Source organism: Barbus barbus (genome assembly GCF_936440315.1).
Source record: "Barbus barbus genome assembly, chromosome: 46".
NCBI classification, from domain to species: Eukaryota; Metazoa; Chordata; class Actinopteri; order Cypriniformes; family Cyprinidae; genus Barbus; species Barbus barbus.
In genome coordinates this window covers 10,557,212-10,581,277 of record NC_136724.1, presented here as the reverse complement: position 1 = coordinate 10,581,277, position 24,066 = coordinate 10,557,212, and the positions used below count along the sequence as shown (strand labels likewise).

The following is a 24,066-nucleotide window of genomic DNA, read 5'->3' as shown; positions in this document are numbered from 1 at the left end:
CATGAGATTACAAAGCTCTCTGCTGGTTAATCAGTGGGTTTCCCCTGTTTTATCACTTCAAAAATGCAGCGGCGAGTCAAATTCCAACCCTCCCCGATTCTTTACGACTGATTTAAAGTGACTCACTGGCTTAATAAGACTGTATTTACACATCTTGAAATTTAATTGGTCTTCAGGTCCTTCTCATTTGCAGAAAGAGGCGGTGGTTGATGTAACGCTTCAGATAGGACTAGGAGCACTTAGTGTCAGTCCATTTACTGCTAATGAAGCAACTTTGGCACTACGGTTTTAAGCTGGACTTATGCCCGGCACAGCTGCTTCTGTCCTCATTAACGGCATTAGTTTAAACGCTAGTAGATGATTGTTTTAATTAAGACGGTAGCAACTGCTGTGATCACAACATTTACTATTAAATTAATGGAATTTATTGGAAGATGTTACCTGCAATTGTGATGCCAAGAACATCCGACTTGTATAAAATTACATAACAGTGGTGGTTGCTAAGACATGTGAAGGTGTTTTGAGTGGTTTCAGAATCTTGCTATGTGGTTGCTAGGTTGTTCTGGATAGTTTCTAGGCCATAGGGATCTCTAGGAAGTTTAGGGACCCCCCACCCCCAGTTTTAAAACAGTTTTGTTTTAAAGAGTCAGTCAAAAACATTCATTAAATTCATTAAAACCTAATTCGCACAAAAAAACCTGTTATTTTTAATGAATCAGCCAAAAATATTTACAAAATACTGATTTGCAGTTAAGTTCAGTATTTAAAATAACGTTTTGATTTGATATATGGTATTTCCGAAAACAAAACAAAAAAAAAATCACAAAGAAATTCCTAATTTTTCATTTTAAAAGTCAGTGGCTCTCTGGTTTTTAAGTTATTGCAATATAATCTTTTTATTATTATTATTATTTATTTGGTGTTACCATATTTGAACGTATTAAAACAATAACCCAGGGTTGAGTGCAGTGTGAAAAGTTTTTTTTTTTTTTTTTTTATATTTCCTTTTGGCGTTTATGCCTTTATTTACATAGGACAGTATAGGTTGACTGAAAGCGAAGTGGGAGAGAGAGGGGGGATGGGATCGGGGACTCGAACTCGGGATGCCCAAAGCGTAACAGCACCACAAGCCTATTGGCGCAGACATAAAAGTAAGTTTAAGCATTGAAAATTACTGGGGGAAAAACTCAAAAGGGGTTCCAAACAAATATTTAAAAATAAAACAAAAATAATAATATTTAAAAAAAAAATTAAATGATAAAAGCTATATAAAAAAGTTCAATCCAGATATGAATTAAAACTATGATAAAATATTCCAAATGTTCCATTTCAAGAGCCAAAGGCTCGCTGGTTTTTTAGTTTATGGTAATTCAATGTTTATTTTATGAAAGTTACTTAAAAGTAGTTTCACAATATTTGCTTTACTGTACAGGTACTCTCATGTTTGCCATGAGAGATCAAACCATACAGAAGGACAGTCACTGAAACAGACCCCATGTGAGACACACCTGTGTGGCTCTGTAAGCAGCGAACACCTGGAGCCAAACACAGAAGAGAAACGAGCTGTATGACTCAAAGACAAGCAGCTGTCCTCTGACTGCGAGCCACAAAAGCATTAATGACTCGCCCAAACAAAACAATGCCACCATCAAAAAAAAAAAAAAGCATTTTCATAGCAGCTCCTCCTCTGTGTGAAGGAAGGCACATGGCTTGAGCAACAACAGGGAGGGCCGCGGCTGAGTACTCCAAAACACACATTTCCAACAAACACCCCACACCTCGTCATTTAGAGGAAGTCATTCTCTCTGACGCCCCTCGGAACGGAACGAGATAACAGCGGAAAAGGAACCGTTGAATCTACGAAGGAGTTTCTGGTCCAGCCTTTTGATATGAATGTGAGTTTTGGAGTGATTAATGCTAACAAACCGCAAGTATGAGGCTGAACCACAACAGCTGGGCTGACCATGAGATCTCCAGAACAATGAGCTAGCCTGACACCGCTCCAACTCACACAGAAAGACCTCATTTGACCTGGGAGATCCATTACGTGGAGCAGCTCTGCAGCTGGGTTGTAGATGACTGCAAACAAGCTGAGAAAATGCTATCATTCAAATGGAAATAAAGCTCAAATTAAATTAAAGACAATTTTAAGTTCACAAAAACTACACACAGTGGGTACGGAAAGTATTCAGACCCCCTTAAATTTTTCACTCTTTGTTATATTGCAGCCATTTGCTAAAATCATTTAAGTTCTTTTTTTTCCTCATTGATGTACACACAGCACCCCATATTGACAGAAAAACACAGAATTGTTGACATTTTTGCAGATTTATTAATACTGCTAATATGAAATATCACATGGTCCTAAGTATTCAGACCCTTTGCTCAGTATTTAGTAGAAGCACCCTTTTGAACTAATACAGCCATGAGTCTTTTTGGGAAAGATGCAACAAGTTTTTCACACCTGGATTTGGGGATCCTCTGCCATTCCTCCTTGCAGATCCTCTCCAGTTCTGTCAGGTTGGATGGTAAACGTTGGTGGACAGCCATTTTTAGGTCTCTCCGGAGATGCTCAATTGGGTTTAAGTCAGGGCTCTGGCTGGGCCATTCAAGAACAGTCACGGAGTTGTTGTGAAGCCACTCCTTCGTTATTTTAGCTGTGTGCTTAGGGTCATTGTCTTCTTGGAAGGTAAACCTTCGACCCAGTCTGAGGTCCTGAGCACTCTGGAGAAGGTTTTCGTCCAGGATATCCCTGTACTTGGCCGCATTCATTTTTCCCTCGATTGCAACCAGTCGTCCTGTCCCTGCAGCTGAAAAACACCACCATGCTTCACTGTTGGGACTGTATTGGACAGGTGATGAGCAGTGCCTGGTTTTCTCCACACATACCGCTTAGAATTAAGGCCAAAAAGTTCTATCTTGGTCTCATCAAACCAGAGAATATTCAGGTGTTTTTTAGCAAACTCCATGCGGGCTTTCATGTGTCTTGCACTGAGGAGAGTCTTCCGTTGGGCCACTCTGCCATAAAGCCCCGACTGGTAGAGGGCTGCAGTGATGTTTGACTTTCTACAACTTTCTCCCATCTCCCTACTACATCTCTGGAGGTCAGCCACAGTGATCTTTGGGTTCTTCTTTACCTCTCTCACCAAGGCTCTTCTCCCCCGATAGCTCAGTTTGGCCGGATGGCCAGCTCTAAGAAGGGTTCTGGTCGTCCCAAACGTCATCCATTTAAGGATTATGGAGGCCACTGTGCTCTTAGGAACCTTAAGTGCAGCAGAAATGTTTTTGTAACCTTGGCCAGATCGGTGCCTTGCCACAATTCTGTCTCTGAGCTCTTCAGGCAGTTCCTTTGACCTCATGATTCTCATTTGCTCTGACATGCACTGTGAGCTGTAAGGTCTTACAGTATATAGACAGGTGTGTGGCTTTCCTAATCAAGTCCAGTCAGTATAATCAAACACAGCTGGACTCAAATGAAGGTGTAGAACCATCTCAAGGATGATCCGAAGAAATGGACAGCACCTGAGTTAAATATATGAGTGTCACAGCAAAGGGTCTGAATACTTAGGACCATGTGATATTTCAGTTTTTCTTTTTTAATAAATCTGCAAAAATGTCAACAATTCTGTGTTTTTCTGTCAATATGGGGTGCTGTGTGTACATTAATGAGGAAAAAAAAAGAACTTAAATGATTTTAGCAAATGGCTGCAATATAACAAAGAGTGAAAAATTTAAGGGGGGGTCTGAATACTTTATGTTGCCTTGGCGAATCACTGAAATATGTTGAAGTTGAAGCACTGGAAACAAATAAAAACGAAAACTTAAAATAACGTAAAATGAATTAAAAAACCTAATTATTAAATAATAAACCTGAACAGTAATATTTAAAAATAAAAGTAAAATAGTAATAATAATATAAAAAATAATAACCTAAAACACTTGGGCTGCAAAACGATTAAACTCGTGTGTGTGTGTATTGTGTATATTTATTGTGTATATAGAAATACACACACACAGATATGCATATATTTAAAAATAATTGTATGTATTTGTATGTATTGGAACAGTAAAGACAAAATTGCTCTGTTGGCTGTGGAGTCAAGACATTTGAAAATATGATTAAAAGATGAATTTGAGACAAAACTACAGAATGTCACATTTTATTATTAGCCGTTTCAACACGTTTTACCAAATAAAAATAACAGCACTTTTAGAGTTCATCCCACTCATTGATGTGAGCATAAGTATTGGGACAGTTGAACATAAGGCAGATATAAAAGATTAAAAGCTATTATTTAGTTGCAGATCCCTTGTGCGCAATCACAGCAGTGAGTCTGTGACCCATAGACATCACCAGACTCTTGGTCACATCCTTTGAAATGCTTTTCCCAGCCTTTAATGCAGCCAATTCCAATTGTTGCTTGTTTTGGGGAGTTTCTGCCTTTACTCTCCTCTTCAGCTGGTGAAATTCATGTTCAGTCGGATTTAAATCTGGAGATTGACTTGGGCAATCTAAGACTTTCCATTTCTTTGCCCTTATAAATTCCTTGACTGAACTGGCAGGGTGTTTTGGGTCATTGTCCTGATGCAATATGAAGCACTTCCCAATTAATATGGTGGCATTTTCTTGAATATTGGTAGGCAAGATGGTTTTGTACCCTTCCAAATTCATTATGCTACTGCCATCATACATTAAGTCATCAGTAAAGTTGAGAGGGCCTGTTCCAGAGGCAGCCATACATGCCCATGCCATGAGACCACCTCCACCATGCTTTACAGATGAGGCTGTATGCTTGGGATCATTTGCAGTTCCCTTTTTTTCTCCACATTGTTTATTTCTCATCACTTAGATAAAGGCTCATCTTTGTCTCATCGGTCCATAAACACAGTTCCAAAACTCTTCTAGCTCACCTTTGTGTTTTTTTGCAAACTCTAATCTTGCCTTTCTATTTTTGGTGCTGGTCAGAGGTTTGCATCTTGCTGTGTAGCATCTGTAATTCTGTGTCAAAGTCTCCTGAGGACAGTAGATTGTCAGAGCATCCCCCCAGCTTTCTGGAAGTTGTTGGTGATTTTACAGACACGTCTTTTAGGATTCATTTTCACATCTTTTATGATTTGTCTGTCATCAACTACTGTTGTTTTCTCAGCCGATCAAGTAGTTGTTGGTTGCTGGTGTCGCTGGTGGTTTCCAAACTCTTGATTTGTCCATGCCCTTTATTTTTGCTATGGCTCTAATTGACTTCCTCTTTTCTTTTAGCATCCAAATTGCATCCACCTACATTTCACTGCTGGTTATACCCTGTATAATTGTGTATGTGACAAATAAAAATCTTGAATCTTGAAAATTGTTTGCTTTTCTCTCAGAGTCAGCTCCCTCATCTTCATCCTGGTTTGTGTGTGTCATCATTGAATGCAAGATTCAGAATACAGAAGTAATGTATATAACTGATACGACACATTCCCTGCTTTTAATATCTGAAGAATTAATGCAACAGGACACAGCTGATCACTTAGAAAGATCTGTGAGGAAACTGTTCTAATACTTATGCTCACATCAGATAGAGGGATGAAACTCTAAAAGTGCTGAGCTTCTTAGCTGGTAAAACATCTATGTGTTGAATCACCCAATAATAAAATGTGACATTCTGTAGTTTTGTCTCATATTCATCTTTTAATCATATTTGTAAATGTCTTGACTCCACAGCCAACAGAGCAATTTTGTCTTTACTGTTCCAATACTTTTGGAGGGCACTGTATGTTTATATAATTTATATTATATATAAATATAAATATTTTATATATAAATCTAAAATTTTCCTTAACATATAGGCCTACATGTATGTGTGAGTGTATATATATATATATATATATATATATATATATATATAATAAATATACACAGTACACACACATATTGTATGTAAACAAAATTATTTTGAATTGATTAATCATGATTAATTGTTTACAACAGCACATAACGCATAACAAAATTACTAATAATTAAACAAATGAAAATTAAAACTGAAAACAAAAATAAAATCTAGCTCAAAATATTAATAACAACTGTGTATAATATGAAAATTACACTGGTAACGCATCAGTTATGCTTATTTAAAAACACTAATAATTGAATAACACTCTTAAACCTTTAATAAAACTCCAAATAAACCTTACTTTTCCATACTGTACAGTATAAATATACTGAACATATTTTATATTTATTATATTATATTTTATTATCATTATTTATTATCATCATCATATATTTATATAATTATTTGTAATAACAAATAAGCACATTTCAAAATGATGCTGGATATTATATCTAGAGACTAAAATATAACTCATTTGACTAATAAGCACATACAATACCCTAGCAACCACCCAGAAACCCTAGAAACCACATAGCAATGCACAAATTACACACAGACGACCTTGGAGAATCACATAGAAACATCTTGGCAAGCGTTTCAGCGGCGACTTCTGCTCTTCATTAAAAGCAAAACTCTTTAAAAAACAAAACTGTGATACATGAGGCATCAAACGCATAGTACATTAAAATGAAAGTTATAGAATGTGAAGAGCTGCACATAAACCTCTGCTTTATGAGTTACCGCCAATTTGTTCTGTTGACACAATTTTCTGCCTGAAGGCCTCGAACAGAAGCTGGGCCGGGGTCACTTCTGCATTTGATACTGATATTGGGTAAATAAAGTGATTATTCTGGCAGCTGCTTATGAGAGGAAGTCCAGCACCCTAATAACAGCACTTTAATTAAATCGTTTATGAACTGTGGATTCTGGCAGCCTTGTGGATGTGCGTCTGGACGCAGACATCATTTTGCTGGAATGCTTAATGGATTCTCCAAAGAGCTGTTTGGTAGGCCTTTATAAGAGTGCAGTACTGGCCACTGGTTAATAATGATTACTTGTGTGTGAAATGACTTGATTATTAATGTGACATCATACAGAAAGTAATGGGAGGTTCACTGCTATTGCTGGCCTAGTTTTCAGCTTTGTGTCTCTTGTAAATTCAGTGGCTGGGTAATGTCTGGGTTCTTGCCCTCCAGGCTTCTTTTTAGCGAGCATCATCAAGTAGTTGCTTAATTAAACATTAAATATTTCAATAAATATGTAAATAGAAATATTTGAATTAAATACCATTTAAACACAATAAAAACATGAATAATATCTTTAAATATATTTAAAATTTTGATGTAATATATTCCTGTGAATATTCTGCCGTCATTACATGATCCTTCAGAATTCATTCTAACATGCTGATTTGGTGCTTAGGAAACATTTCTTATTATTATCAATGTTGAAATATTGATAAGAAGCTGCTTAATATGGTTGTGGACACCATTTTTTCAGGATTCTTTGATGGATAGAAAGTTCAAAAGAACTATTTATTTGAAATATAAATCTTTTATAACATTCTAAATGTTTTTACGGTCACTTTCAATCAATTGAATGGGTCTTTGCTGAATGAAACTATACATTTCTATGATTGTCTTTAAAACAATCATACCACAAACTTTTGGACAGTAGTGTGCATTCTATACATTTTTGAATTTCTTAAAAGTTTTCAATCAAATTATGATGCACTATAATTAAAATCATGCTTCTTTTATGAACATACATTTGGAACTCAAACTGTGATTACGTGAATCTTTTTCATTAATATCTAATCCTTTTAAAAATAAATCACAAAACACTTCCAAATAAATAAAATATAATATCTGATAATTAATCACGACACAAATTTTGTTAAACACTTCCAAATAAATTAAATATACATTGAACTAAATTATAAACGCAACACTTTTGTTTTTGCCCCCATTTTTCACGAGTTGAACTCAAAGATCTAAGACTTTTTCTATGCACACAAAAGGCCTATTTCTCTCAAATATTGTTCACAAATCTCAGAGAATTTTGTTCAGTGTAATATTTGATGCCAATCAATAAAAAAAAAATCTATTCACTGTAGAACAATAGATAAAGTTGACCTGAACTATTTAACCAAAATCTTGATATAAAAAGGTTCAGAAATACTGAACTTATTGGAAAAGAAAGAGTGGGTTAGAAATATAGCACATTATTGGTTAATTAAACAAAAAAATCTTTTAATTCCAAAGATTTCCTTTTAATTCCATTTTTTTGGTTTCAAAATAGTGAGAAAGTGCAGAAAAGGCAAACATTTTTCAGAACCTTTGCATTGAGGCTTAACAGCATGTGCCTGGCTTTGCAACTTGAAGAGCTTAACTGTCAAACTAAGCAAGTTTTAAATGGACAAATGCACAAAACACTCTTTGGTGAAGGGTGTTTAAAATTATATCTAACTGTTTTCTCAGTGTTTTATGAATTCCTGTGAGGTCTGAAGATATCTTCTGCAAATTTCATTATGCAGAGCTCTATTTGGGGAATAAGAGTGCATCTTAATGTTAGTCATGGTCACCGGCTTTATCTTTTGCATGCCGGACAGTGACAGACATCATTCCTACAACATGACTCAAATGTTACAGGAAATATAAAACAATTCCAGTGAACAAAGATTTCCCCTTTGACCACAATTCAGTTTGATGAGAAACCAAACAATGTATTCTTCGTAGCAAAATGTGGTTGGTTGAGGGAGTAGGTGTTGAGGAAAGCACCATCCTTCTACCATCTTATCTTGCCAACAGCCATGCCACAAACATAAATCATCACTTGATTTCCCAGTACCCTCAGATAATCTAAAGAAAGGAGAAGCAGGTGTCAAAACTGAGCATCTTTAGCCTCTGACTAAAAATGAAACAAAATTCAAACCCTATCAAAAATATAACACTATTCATGCACAGTCCAGTAAGCGTGACGTGAAACATGAAAATGAAAGGGTGTAAAAATGCATTGCATAATTTGTCAATGAAAATTGTGTTGACTCTGACAATTAATCATAGATATTTATTATGATTAAAAATGCACCGAAATTAATTCCATACAGAAACACTGAAACTGAAACTACAGTTTTTATTTAGCTGTAAACCCAAACTGAAAATACAGATTATTGAATAACCAATTAATTTATCAAATCTATTTAATAATCATCACTCCAATAAAAACTGACTTGTATACAGTGGGGCAAATAAGTATTTGATACACTGCCGATTTTTCAAGTTTTCCCACTTACAAAGAATGGAGAGATCTGTAATTCTCCTCGTAGGTACACCTCAACTGTGAGAGACAGAACATATTTTTAAAAAATCCAGAAAATCACATTGTATGATTTTTGAATAATTAATTTCCATTTTATTGCATGAAATAAGTATTTGATCACCTACCAACCAGCAAGAAATCTGGCTCTCAGAGACCTGTTAGTTTGTCTTTAAGAAGCCCTCCTATCCTCCACTCATTACCTGTATTAATTGCATCAGCCTAGAACTACACGGGAGGACCTGGTCAATGACCTGAAGAGAGCTGGGACCACAGTCTCAACGGTTACCATTAGTAACACACTACACCGTCATGGATTAAAATCCTGCAGCGCACAAGTTCCCCCTGCTCAAGCCAGAACATGTCCAGGCCCATCTGAAGTTTGCCAAAGACCATCTGGATGATCCAGAGGAGGCATGGGAGAAGGTCATGTGGTCAGATGAGACCAAAATATAACTTTTAGGTATAAACTTTACTCGCCATGTTTGGAGGAAGAAGAATGATGAGTACAATCCCAAGAACACCATCCCAACCGTGAAGCATGGGGGTGGAAACATCATGCTTTGGGGGTGCTTTTCTGCAAAGGGGACAGGACGACTGCACCGTATTGAGGGGAGGATGGATGGGGCCATGTATCGCGAGATTTTGGGCAACAACCTCCTTCCCCCAGTAAGAGCATTGAAGATGGGTCGTGGCTGGGTCTTCCAGCATGACAATGACCCCAAACACACAGCAAGGGCAACTAAGAAGTGGCTCCGTAAGAAGTATTTCAAGGTCCTGGAGTGGCCTAGCCAGTCTCCAGACCTGAACCCAATAGAAAATCTATGGAGGGAGCTGAAACTCCGTGTTGCCCAGCGACAGCCCCAAAACCTGAAAGATCTGGAGAAGACCTGTATGGAGGAGTGGGCCAAATCCCTGCTGCAGCGTGTGCAAACCTGGTCAAGAACTACAGGAAACGTCTGACCTCTGTAATTGTAAAAAAAAAAAAGGTTTCTGTACCAAATATTAAGTTCTATTTTTCCATTGTTTCAAATACTTATTTCATGCAATAAAATGGAAATTAATTATTCAAAAATCATACAATGTGATTTTCTGGATTTTTTTAATATTCTGTCTCTCACAGTTGAGGTGTACCTACGATGAAAATTACAGATCTCTCCATTCTTTCTAAGTGGGAAAACTTGAAAAATCGGCAGTGTATCAAATACTTATTTGCCCCACTGTATATTAAATTACATATTAGCTAGTTTTTATATCAAGATTTTAATGAAACGATTGTTTCTATTCAAATTCATATTTAAAATATAAACATTTAAAAGGTGTCTGTAATAAAAACTGTTATCAATATATTTATTGTATGTAATATATATATATATATATATATATATATATATATAAATAAATATAAATATATACACACCCACACTTTCCATTTCAGTAAAGCAAGTTAATGGTCCACATTTTCTTGCTCAGTTACAATATTTTGATATTGTTGAATATTTGGAGAATTTCCCAATTTGGAAATGCAATTTGAAAATATGCTCAGACACAAACTGTTAAGGAAGCAGACTCACACAAGGCGTAAAATTGACAACAGAATGAGTTTATTGACTGGTATGGAGTGGATGGGGAGAAGCAGGGGAGTAATCAGTTCAGTAGGTAAGTTATAATAGAGAGTGGATCTTAATGGAGATTGTATCTCTTGACAGGAACTCGTGGATGACGGAAGATACACACACCTCACTTTGGTGAATATGGAGCGGAGCAGGCTTGAGATCGCTGGAGGGAATGGACGATGGAGAACAGAGGAGCAGACGCAGGAGGTAAGTAGCAGGTAAGTTGCTAGTAAACATATAGAGTCCACTTTCAGGTAAACAAGACCGGACACTGAGTGTTGTGAGGTGTGTGTATTTGTAGTGGTGGTGATGAGATCTTGATAGCGTTCAGGTGTGTTCAATTAGAATTCTGGTGAGGGTGTGCATTGTGATTGGCTGGCGTGGGAGCCTGGCCGATTTGTGACACATACCTTGCAATAATATTTTTTATAAATATTATACACTATTAAGGGATAATTGTTCATCCAATTATTGATCCAACAATTATTGATCCAACCATACCCCAGAGCCACGTTATCTTTATTGCAATCAAAACAAACCAAGGTGCTGATTTGGCCTAGACAGTGACGCATTTCCACCTCCACTACACCGGCTCACCTAGCAAACTCTCTTCCTCTGAGCTTCCAGTCTTTTCAGCCACCTCTCAATATCAGACCAGGAAATATCACTGGAGAGGATCGACAGCAATTATCCTCATTATTGTTACAGTTAAGCACTGACGCAATGTTACTGTCATGCCCAAATGAGAGAAGGCAAGGTCGTCCCAGAAAAGACCCATCCAAATTTCACAGGCGCTCCCCAAAGAAGATGTTGTTAGGAACGCAAAGCCTGATGTTAGTCACAAAGTGCAAAGGCCTGGATAAATGAGGTAATTGTGTGATGCTACCTGACTGCAGCTCAGTTCCCACTCAGATCCACACGTGATTGGATAAGCTGAGACAGGATGGGAGTCCAGATTTGGTCTTTAGTCTAACTAAGCTGGGATAATGAGGAGTTACAACTCTTGGGTACATGATTTGGTTCTCAGAAAGGATGCTTTTGTTAATCTGCATCACTGCAGTCTCGATGGACTGAGAGAGGACATTAACAGTGAGCTGATACAGATTAAAGTCAGTTAACCAGGACTGTAATGAGAGCATGTACGTTTGTTTACATCACAACCAAGCTACAGTCTTCATCTCCAAGTCCAAGTATCCACAACCTTTCAAATATTTGGGGTCAGTAAATTTTTCTTTAAAGAAATTAATAATTCTATCCAGCATGGATGCATTAAATTGTTTGCAAGTGACATTTATAATATTACAAAATATTTCTATTTCAAATAAATTGTGCTCTTTTGAACTTTCTATTCATCCTGGGTGGAAAAATGCACTGCAAAAAAAACAAAGTTGAGCCAATTTAAAATTAAGGCAACCAGCTTCAGCGGATTTTTGAGTTCTCTCAACTTATTTTTGTAGGGGATTCTCAACTTTTTGTTGTATAAACTTAAAACAACAAGTTGAGAAAACTCAAAAATCTGCTGAAAATGGTTGCCTTAAAATTTGAAGTTGGCTCAACTTTTTTTTTTTACAGTGTGTGTGATTTTCACAAAAATATTAAGCAGCAGAAGCAGTTTTCAACATTAATAATAAAAATGTTTTATGAGCACCAAATCAGCATATAATAATGATTTTAAATATATTAAAACATGTATTTTGAATTGTAATTATATTTCACAATATTACTATTTTACTGTATTTTTGATCAAATAAATGCAGGCACAGCGAGCATAAGGGACTTCTTTTAAAAACATGAAAACCAACCACAAACTTTTATATTGTAGCGCATACAACTCATGTATATATGCTACACAAAGCCAAGCTACAACATTATCTAAGCTGTTAGCATTATCTGTTAGTCTGAATATGCAAAAATTCTAGGTGCCACACCAAGCTAAGAACAGCACAGCATTTTACTCATACTATTTATTTAGGAATAACAGTATCTATCCCAAATCCTCTTTATTAACTCTCCTGTCAAGTCATCGGTCTACAGAAGCACATATCAAGCTTACTCTGATTTCAGAACTCAGTATATACTGCATCTTAAAAGATTCCTCATGATATGATCCCTTTAAGTACCACTGCATAAATCAAAACACATTATGGCTAATCAATACCTTTTCTGATTAAAGCATACATATTCTGTCAATGCTCTCAATCTCATAATCCCTCAATTCACTGCAGCCATGCCATTAGTCTTCTCCATAATGAAGAGTACAGACACAACATCGATGTTTTAATAAAACCATAAATTAGAGAGCTGTAATTAAGCGACTCCATGTTTAAATTATGTGAGGCCTGTAACACCTCTGAGAGGATCTGTGTTGAAAGTGGAGAGTGCAAAAGATTTAAGAGCAGGCTATAATTCATATGCAACACCCTTAATATCTACAACAGTCCCCCACGGTGGTCTCCGGCAAGGCTCCGCACCAAAATGATGTAATCGCACAGAGGATCTGATTTACTTTGGCTCCTTGTTGTATTACTATTTCAAAGACTACATCATAGAAATTCTAGATGTGCAGCGGAGAAACATATATACATTTTTTCCATAAAATCACTACATGCAGACCCTTTAACGCTTTTTGATATCAGGTTGAGATCTTAGCATTACAAGACTCAGGTTTCTCACCTCGTCTTTGTTCTCACAGTGTCCATTGAGCTTCAATCGAAAGCAAATGTCTAAATATAAGCTTCAAATGACAGCAGGATTAAGGTGTAATGTGCTTCATGTAATGTAGTTTTCCGATTAGCGTCAACGTTGCTTCTTGCCATTCATTCCTTTTAGCTGATGAACGCATCAGTGTTGGCGTGTTTCTTTTCATCCTCGCCGGTTTAGCTGGAAAAAAACCTGACTAACAAATAGCAAATCCAAGTTTGCAAAATTAGATGCTGAAGATCCTGAGCTAAATGTGCCCTCAAATGCTAGACATATGAAAGATTGAAAAATAAGTATTTAATTTGATACTTTGCAGCACAATTCCAATGGGACAGATGTTAACGTGGACAGGTCATGTGACATGCCTTCAGCTTCAAAAACCATGAGCGAAACTTTGCAAGGTACTACAAAATACAACCCAGGCTACATTAAACACGAGTTGATTTGTGATCCATAGTGACCACAATGTGTGCTGTGAATTATTGGCTGTCAAGAAACCATCAAAATTCTAAATATTCTGTATTTAGAAACGAAACACTTAAACTATGAAGACAAGTCAGTTTTTCCAAAAGAAAGCTGTGGGATCTGAGCACATCATAGCATCATCCAAACACATGGCAATATTAATCATTTTCAATATTTCCTGTTAAGAGCAGTTGTGTTTACTTTTAGGTTTCTGTTAGTGTGCTGGGTTGCCTTTCCATGTGCATCCAGTGTAAACTATGGGTAACTGAACCAAAAGTCTGAAGGAAAAGTAATAAGGGCTGAGAAAAAAATAGGGCAATAGTGCCACCTAATGGTAATGAGCAGAACTTCTTTTTATGTTCCCATAAGTTGTCCAATAATCAAAGCTTAGTACGAAATCACAGATCAGGCATTATTAAAATATTGAATACAGTAGTCACTCTAAAATCAGACAGCCAATATGAGTTCACTTAAATGCACTCTGTGTTATGTTTGATATAACACCAGTGTGACACCACTAGGTGGAAGCAAAGGCAAATAACGCATCTACCAGAACCATACTAGAATTATAACATTCATTCACAACAATAACAGTTCCAGGTAGGAATTTTAAAGAAACATTATATCAACTTTCAGCACTGAAATGCTTCAGAGACATTGAAGTTTTAAGAAAAATCACATATGCACAGGCTGAAGGACGTACCTCTGGTTGAACATTCCTCTAAAGTTGTAATTGGCTGTGTAGTTGGGAATGGGTTTGGGGTCCAGGGGTCTGTAGATAGCTGGCTCCCCTCGCTTCATGGCCAAGCCATTCAACTCCACTGTAGGAGTGATGCTGCCTGCAAAAAGGAAATAGACAGATCCTCTTGTATAAAATGTAAAATATTTTTGCATCCTTCCTTTGGCTATAATATTTATAGTGCCTAAACTTTCTTTTTTTTTTCTTCACAAAAATAAGTGATGATCAAACTATAATTGGCTGACTTACAATGCCACCCTGCACCCCCGCTGAATGTATGATTTTCTGATTAATGCATACATAATAAAATTAGCGATGTGCAAGAATGTTACTGCTGTCATTCACTGCAGGTTATGAGATATGTCCACTCAGAAGACGAGCAAAGTGAGGGAGTATTTTGACTTGAAGAAAATGTATTGGTTTTGCATATCATGTCAAACTAGCTTATAACAATTAAGCTTGCTTATAAGCTTGTTATATTACCGGTTATGAGGGACAATACAGGGGACAACATGTATAAAATGTTTATACTGGTTTAAAAGGAAACTATTATGACTTTAACTTACTTGACAAAAACAGACCCTATATCAATATCCTAACAGACAAAATACTGTTAAGTAAAGCTTCCCGGTACACATCAAGTTTTCAGATTTTCGACAGAAATGGAAAAATCTATTGTATTTGCTTTTCAGTTTCCATCATTATTTTAGCATTAATTTCCAGTTTTTACCCATTTCTTTACATACATTGAGTGATCTCTCACAAATTGCTTGGTTCCTCCTTTGTAAGACGCTTTGGATAAAAGTGTCTGTCAAATGCATAAACCTTAATCTTCATCTTATTTTTTTATACTTGTTACTTCAAACGATTAAATCGCATCCAAAATAAAAGTTTGTGTTTACATAATATGTGTATGTGTACTGTGTATATTTATTAGTGATCGACCGATATTGATTTTTTTATAACCGATACCGATACCAATTGTTTGTGTGCCCGATAACCGATATGCAGAACCGATATTTATTTGCTGTTATAAAGTAAATAAATGACTGCGTGAAGTAAGTCCATACTTCACTTTGGGTTTTCCTCCTTTCAGTCATCTTAACAAAAAATGTTTTGAGAATTAGCAGTCTTTCATGCAGGGCTCTAGACTCATTCTTCCCACTAAACTCACTTTTGCAACTAACTTTCTCAGTTGGTCGCACAAGCGCACAATTTGGTTGCAATTTGTTTTTTGTTTTTGCACATTTGATTAATCAATGCATGCTGATGAACTTTTATCATAGTTTATTAGGGCTGTATACCTTGGAGAACCTGGCGATACGATACATACCTTGATACACAGGTCACGATTCGATACGCACCTCGATACAGAGCTGTCTCGATACGATTTGATACAATGTGACACGATTCGATACGATTCAATAAAAATACATGGGCCAGAGCCAATTAGTTAATGCTGAACACATTTACTCAACAAACAGAACTCTGCATTTTTCTTCAATTTAATGAAGACAAAAGTGCATTATAACAAAGTGCATTTTGCTTAAATATTTGCAACTTTAAGTGCTCTGATTAATTGTACACAAATTGTATTAATCTGGAAATTACCACAAGTCAACATTTAACTTTCCAAGGGTACAGTCTGAGCTCACACAAGCACAAAATCTTCTTCTTATTATTCTTAACTTCTTATTAAATCTTCTTATAATTCTTTTTGTGACACCATGAACTGCCATAACATATTTCACTATGAAATCACTTAAAGGTGCCATAGAATGCATTGATACAGTATTTTAAATTGTTCTCTGATATCTACACAGAAGGTATGTGGCTTAGGTAAGGGCAAAAAATCTCCAGAAACGATTTTACATGTCCATTTATAACCCTAGGATTTCTCCCTAGAATGAAATGGTCTGTTATTGGCTTATTTGGCAGGGTCATGAATAATAATGAGCTCTGCTCTGATTGGCTGTTTCACAGTACGGCTCATCAGCAAGAAGGAAGCACAGGGAGGAAAATATATATTTAAATACTTTCTATCGCAGTTATATCGTCGGGTAATTATACTGTATATAAAACGCGAGCATCAGGGAGCCGTTATTAATATGCGAGGCATTGAAACTGCTTTTGAACGATCCATCGATCGCGTTATAGTTTCACTTTCAAGAGACGCGATCACACAAACTATGTTTACATTATGGAGCAACAGTACTTACCACACATTTCACAAGATCAGATGCTTGTCAGTGGTGCTCAGGATCTGTAAGTCATTCGCCATCATCCTCATCTCTCTTTACTGAGAGTGAAATCTTATGTGCTGTAACAGGCTACCGCTAGCAAGGAGCTAACCATGTCCCTTTAGTGGCTCGCGTTATTTGCTTTCTGTGCCTTTCTGAATACAGACACCAACCCATCCCTGCACTTCACACCCCCTGCATGGCCTGGAACATAACATTTATTTTGTTATTTTCGCTGATGTTCGCGCTTGTTTATTTACAATACCTGCAGAGCTTCTGATGGTTCGGCCGGCTTAGAACAAGGGCGGGTTTATGCAAATGTTGGGGGCGTAGTGATCCCGACTGTTGCGTCACAGTCGGTGTTATGTTCTGATTCGCCTGTTTTTCAGTGGTCTTTTTTAATCACGAGATTTACATATGAAGGAGAAAACTATGGTGTTTGAGGCTCACTGTATGTCATTTCCATGTACAGAACTGTTATTATTTAAATATGCCAGGGTAAAGACAGTTTTTCATTCTATGGCACCTTTAAATGCTACATCTTGCTTTAACATTTTCCATGAGTTTTTTTGAAACTCGCGGGCGCCGCTGCGCCCCCTAATGGCTGGGCGGAGTATCGATACTAAGGGCTAGAATATCGATACTGTATCTTTTTTTATTATATCGGTATGTATCTAAGAATCGATATTTTGAGCACACCCCTATAGTTTATAGTTATATGGTAACGAAAGTGTTCAACATTCAACTCGTTCTTTTTTATCGGTATTATTTGTGATTTAAATTGTGAACAGGAATTCCTTTTTCCGTGCGCTTTCACTTTCAAATTTGCGATCTTGGTGTCACATTTTACAAGAAAAGATAATTGTCTGTTTTGCTTATATCTATACACCTTTCATTTTTTAAGACTAAAACAAAAGATGGATTCGTTGTTTTTATTCTTAATTAAAAAGCACAACAACAATAAAACAGTACGCTGACAATGACAAACTAACTTACATAACAGTTACTAACAAAAACTAATAAGACCGGGCATGGCACAGGAGTACTATATACCGAGTATATTACAGAATGTTTAGCAAACTCTGAGGAAGCAAATAAATATATTTTTTTTTTTAAATTAAGGAAAGCCTCCATAGCATAACGTGAGGTAAACAGCAAAGATAACAAGCTTCTCAAAACGAAAACAAAAAGAAAAGTAAAACTAAACTGGCTGTCGCTGACAGGACTTGCATGTTTTTTCTACAAGAACACCAGCATGTTCACCTTCTCTGGTTTAAGAAGCGGTCTTTTACTTTAGTTTGAAAACAAAATCCTCCGTTGCGCTCCGTCCGCGACGCTCACCTTCGCGCTCGTGCTGACGCGGCGAGTATAAACCAGGCTCTACCCACGAAGCGCTCGCGCTGAAAGCACCTCTCTTCACGTGATCAGTGAAATCTGACTCCTGCTATAATGTGCTGTGGGTGGCAGCGCGCGCTGTATGAAGCAGACGCTTTGGAGCAGCGCAGACCTGGCACTCGTACAAATGCGACCACGTCAAATTTGAACTCGCAAAAAATTACCATTTTGGTCACAGTCTAGAGCCCTGTCATGTTAAATTTAATCTTCGTATTAAAACAATAAAAACATTTTATTTATAAAAAGCTTTAGCAGCAAAACTAATATTAGCAGTTAGCAAAATAAACGTAGAATGTCTAATGTTTTCAAATGGAGAAAATAAATAAAGGACAGGAGTCATATCAACTTCATTTTTAACTACAGTTTTAGTAGGTTTATAAGCTGTTTAATAGGCTAAAGAGTGAAGAATAATTCACTGGATAATGTTAATTCACGGAATAATATTCTCTGGAATATTGGAATATAACAAGCATTGTATTTTATTGCATTTCTCAACTGGCATGCTTTAAATTATGCTGCTGACAGCGCGGTTTATCTATGCATTTAACAGAACTATAGGCTACTCAAACTGCGATCGATTGCAGAGAATAGCCATAGAGTTGTATTAATTTAGATGTTTATAAACGAAATAATGGTTATATAGTAAGTGTTAATACAATTTAGGGTGCTTCAAAAAAGAGAATCTTGTTAAAAGTTACATGCAGTGGCCGTGCTGAGCATTTCTTGAGCATCAACCGCTGAGTGAACTGCAATATGAAAGCGGCTTCACAAGACTAATGATGAGCATATAGACAACAGAGAGAGAATTAAATTCAATGCTTTTATTTCCAACATGCAATCATTCATGGCTGTATTATTTAATTCATGCAAAGTTACGTCTTTATTGGAAGAGGACTTGACGGATTATCTACATGACTCCGACTTCATGAGACTAATAGACCACAGAGAGAGAATTCAATTCAGCGATTTTATTTCCAACATGCGCTAATTCATGGCTGTGTTATTTCAGGCAAAGTTATATCTTTATAGGGACAGGGCTTGACAGAGTATCTTATTTATCATATTTCTTAGAGCCAAGTTGCATAAACTACATATCAGGCATTTATGTAATGCATCTAATTTGTGCATTATGACTGTACTATTAAATCCTTTACTAACTACAGCACATCAAGTACCTGCATGCCGTTGTTGTTGTCTCGTCTCCCCTGCGCTGCAATTGCGATCCTGCGCGCAATTCTCAAAACGTACACAAGATGGCGGTGTTTATCGGTGAAGCCGATATTACAAAACCGATATCCGATTATGGAAAAATGCTTAAATATCGGTAAATCGATATATCGGTCGATCTCTAATATTTATTATGTATATATAAATATATAGATATACACACATACAGTATATATTTTGAAAATATTTACATACTTTTATATTATTATATTTTATTTTATGTACAAATATATTTAATATATAAACATATTTTTCTTAAATACATGCATACATGTGTTTGTATTTATATATACATAATAAATACACAGTATACACTATACTCACATATATTATATAAACAAAAACTTTTATTTTGGATGGGATTAATCATTTGACAGCACTAAAGAATTAATTTTTTTTTTACTGTTTATTCACATTTTTTAAGGTATCTAATATTTTGATACTTAATTTCCATGATCTAAATATTCTTAAGAATTAAACGTTTGTTGTAATTTGAAAGTTTGTAGGCCTTCTTGCATTATTATGCTGTTATATTATAATTATATAGTTGGGCAAAAAAGTATTTAGTCAGCCACCAATTGTGCAAGTTCTCCCACTTAAATAGATGAGAGAGGCCTGTAATTTTCATCATAGGTACACTTCAACTATGAGAGACAGAATGGGGGGAAAGAATCCAGGAAATCACATTGTAGGATTTTTAAAGAATTTATTTGCAAATTATAGTGGAAAGTAAGTATTTGGTCAATAACAAAAGTTAATCTCAATACTTTGTTATATACCCTTTGTTGGCAATGACAGAGGTCAAACGTTTTCTGCAAGTCTTCACAAGGTTTTCACACACTGTTGCTGGTATTTTGGGCCATTCCTCCATGCAGATCTCCTCTAGAGCAGTGATGTTTTGGGGCTGTCGCTGGGCAACACGGACTTTCAACTCCCTCCAAAGATTTTCTATGGGGTTGAGATCTGGAGACTGGCTAGGCCACTCCAGGACCTTAAAATGCTTCTTACGAAGCCACTCCTTCGTTGCCGGAGCGGTGTGTTTGGGATCATTGTCATGCTGAAAGACCCAGCCACGTTTCATCTTCAATGCCCTTGCTGATGGAAGGAGGTTTTCACTCAAAATCTCATGATACATGGCCCCATTCATTCTTTCCTTTACACGGATCAGTCGTCCTGGTCCCTTTGCAGAAAAACAGCCCCAAAGCATGATGTTTCCACCCCCATGCTTCACAGTAGGTATGGTGTTCTTTGGATGCAACTCAGCATTCTTTCTCCTCCAAACACGACGAGTTGAGTTTTTACCAAAAAGTTCTATTTTGGTTTCATCTGACCATATGACATTCTCCCAATCCTCTTCTGGATCATCCAAATGCTCTCTAGCAAACTTCAGACGGGCCCGGACATGTACTGGCTTAAGCAGGAGGACACGTCTGGCACTGCAGGATTTGAGTCCCTGGCGGCGTAGTGTGTTACTGATGGTAGCCTTTGTTACTTTGGTCCCAGCTCTCTGCAGGTCATTCACTAGGTCCCACCGTGTGGTTCTGGGATTTTTGCTCACCGTTCTTGTGATCATTTTGACCCCACGGGGTGAGATCTTGCGTGGAGCCCCAGATCGAGGGAGATTATCAGTGGTCTTGTATGTCTTCCATTTTCTAATAATTGCTCCCACAGTTGATTTCTTCACACCAAGCTGCTTGCCTATTGCAGATTCAGTCTTCCCAGCCTGGTGCAGGTCTACAATTTTGTTTCTGGTGTCCTTCGACAGCTCTTTGGTCTTGGCCATAGTGGAGTTTGGAGTGTGACTGTTTGAGGTTGTGGACAGGTGTCTTTTATACTGATAACGAGTTCAAACAGGTGCCATTAATACAGGTAACAAGTGGAGGACAGAGGAGCCTCTTAAAGAAGAAGTTACAGGTCTGTGAGAGCCAGAAATCTTGCTTGTTTGTAGGTGACCAAATACTTATTTTACCGAGGAATTTACCAATTAATTCATTAAAAATCCTACAATGTGATTTCCTGGATTCTTTCCCCCCATTCTGTCTCTCATAGTTGAAGTGTACCTATGATGAAAATTACAGGCCTCTCTCATCTTTTTAAGTGGGAGAACTTGCACAATTGGTGGCTGACTAAATACTTTTTTGCCCAACTGTATATTAAGTGGCATAAAATGGTCTTAAACTGACAAAATCGCTTATCGCAATTATTACTGGGGCAAAATATCGCACAACAAAAAGTTATCGTGACAGGTCTAATGAGAAGTGCCTTTAAACCTGGAGCAGGCTGACTCCGATTGAGCAGATTATCGCGCTGATTTATGTTAACTAACTTTTATTTGAGGAATTCTGTATAATTAGGCTATAAGGTTTGTACTTTTTAATCCTTTGTACTGGCTACTGATTCAGCTAATTTTAATTCATTTAATTTAATTTTATTCTATTTAGAATTTGGAATATTTATACCCCCGGTTTCACAGACAAGGTTTAAGCCTACTCCCAGACTAATATGTAAATCTGAGCTGTTTCAACTGATAATGCTAAAACATGTCAGTGCCTTTGTTTTGTCTCAAGATGCAAACCAGTAATATTTTTTTCTAAAGCACGTTTATAAAAAATGACAGTACTTAAATGTCCTAATTGAACTATGGCCTAATCCTGGTTTAGTTTAAGCCCTGTCTGTGAAACCAGGCCATAGTGGTTGGTGGACCTATAATTTCATCCTGGACCCCCGTTTGGGCCACGTTGGTACCTGGGTTGCTGTTGCTGTCATCTTTAGGTGAGCGGGGAGGAGGCCGGGGGAGAACGCTCTCTATCAGGGCCTTGGTAGCTGCAGAGTGCTGAGCCTTTTTGATGCTGCTGCCTTCTGACTCCCATACCTGGTTCCCCAAGCACAGCTGCACCGTGAAGATCTGCACACACAATCCAGCAGGACAGCTAAGGTGATTGCTTTCTAGACTATAACACAGTAAAAGTTTTCTACAATAAAATAACTTCAACTCAAATCAATATTGTATGTCCATGTGTATGTCCACTTCACAGTCAGTGTTATGTTGGGATTCACCTCTTTTTCAGTGGTCTTTTGCACGCACAAGATTTACATAAAGAGGAAACAATGGTGTTTGAGGCTCACGGTATGTCATTTCCATGTACAGAACTCTTATTATTTAACTATGCCAAGGTAAATACAGTTTTCCATTCTATGGCACCTTTATTGTGTGCTCAGTTTCATTGCTCATGCAGCATGTCAGTTAGCGAGCCTAAGCTCACAAAAAATGTTACTCTTTGTTGCCTTGTAAGCACTAGTATTTCTTTCAGCATGTTTAATGTTTCATGAAGTTATATCTAGGATGTATTTTTCCATTAGCTCAAGTCAATACACTTTTAATCAAAAAACTACAATAGCCTTCATCACAGTTCTTCATTAACAATACCTTAGCATGTGCTGGCCCTTTCTCATTCAGCAACTTGTATTGAGGTTGAATCCTGTTGAAACGGGCTAACTCATTCACCAAACACATGGGAGTTTTCTCTTTAGGGTTTGCCATGTTCTCTTGAGGAGGGCCTGTCAGAAAGAGACAGCTTTTAAACACACGCAAGAATGAACAAATGCATGTCAGGTTTTTCACTGTATTATAGATATGACTCCAAAACAGCTGACTCAAATGTACAAATGTTTGGAGTTAGTAAGATTTACGTATTTTTCAAGAAATTAAAACATTCCACAAAGACACATTCAATTCTGTCAGCATTTACTCAAGTACCAAACCTGTATGAGTTTCTTTCTTCTGTCGAGCATATAGTAGGATATTCTGAAGAATGTTGTTAACCAGTAATGATGCTGAAAATTCAGCTTTGCCATCAGAGGAATAATTTTAAAATATATTAACAGAAAACAGGTATTTTAAACAAAAGTAATAATATTTTTAAATTTATTACTGTTTTTCTACAGTATTTTGATCAAATAAAAAAGCCCAGGTAAACATAAGAGACTTCTTATAAAACATTTTAAGAACCACAAACTTTTGATGCAAGTGTATGTTTCCATTTAAAACCAAACAACATATTTTTTAGCGCTGTCAAACGATTAATCGCGATCCAAAATAAACATTTTTATTTACATTATATATCTGTGTGTATATTTATTATGTATATATAAATACACACACATACAGTATGTATTTTCTAAATATTTACAGTTACATGTATATATTTATATTCATATAATTTATATATATAAATATATTTAATATATAAACATAACATTTTTCTTAAATATATACATGTATGTGTGTGTATTTATACATACATAATAAATACACACAGTACACACACATATATTATGTAAACAAAAATGTTTATTTTGGATGCGATCAATCGTTTGACAGCACTAATTTGTCAAATGCTTTGCTTGAAAAGTGTGTTTGTGCTGTTTATCTTTAAAACAATGGCACCTGGTCTCATATTTTTCTGTCTAACAGATCACATTTAAACATTTGT

General features: G+C 36.6%; 1 protein-coding gene across 3 annotated transcripts in view; it reads right to left on the bottom strand.

Annotated features, from left to right (window-relative positions):
• LOC306865256 (double-stranded RNA-binding protein Staufen homolog 2-like) overlaps positions 1-24,066 on the bottom strand; it is a 143,958-nt gene that overhangs the window by 117,396 nt on the left and 2,496 nt on the right. For all 3 annotated transcript variants that reach the window (XM_079409761.1, XM_079409760.1, XM_079409762.1), the window contains exons 3-5: positions 23,001-23,131; positions 22,319-22,478; positions 14,676-14,811 (exon numbers count right to left, since the gene is read on the bottom strand). In XM_079409761.1, coding sequence (XP_079265887.1) covers positions 14,676-14,811; positions 22,319-22,478; positions 23,001-23,131 — 427 coding nt within the window. The remainder of the gene's footprint in view (positions 1-14,675; positions 14,812-22,318; positions 22,479-23,000; positions 23,132-24,066) is intronic.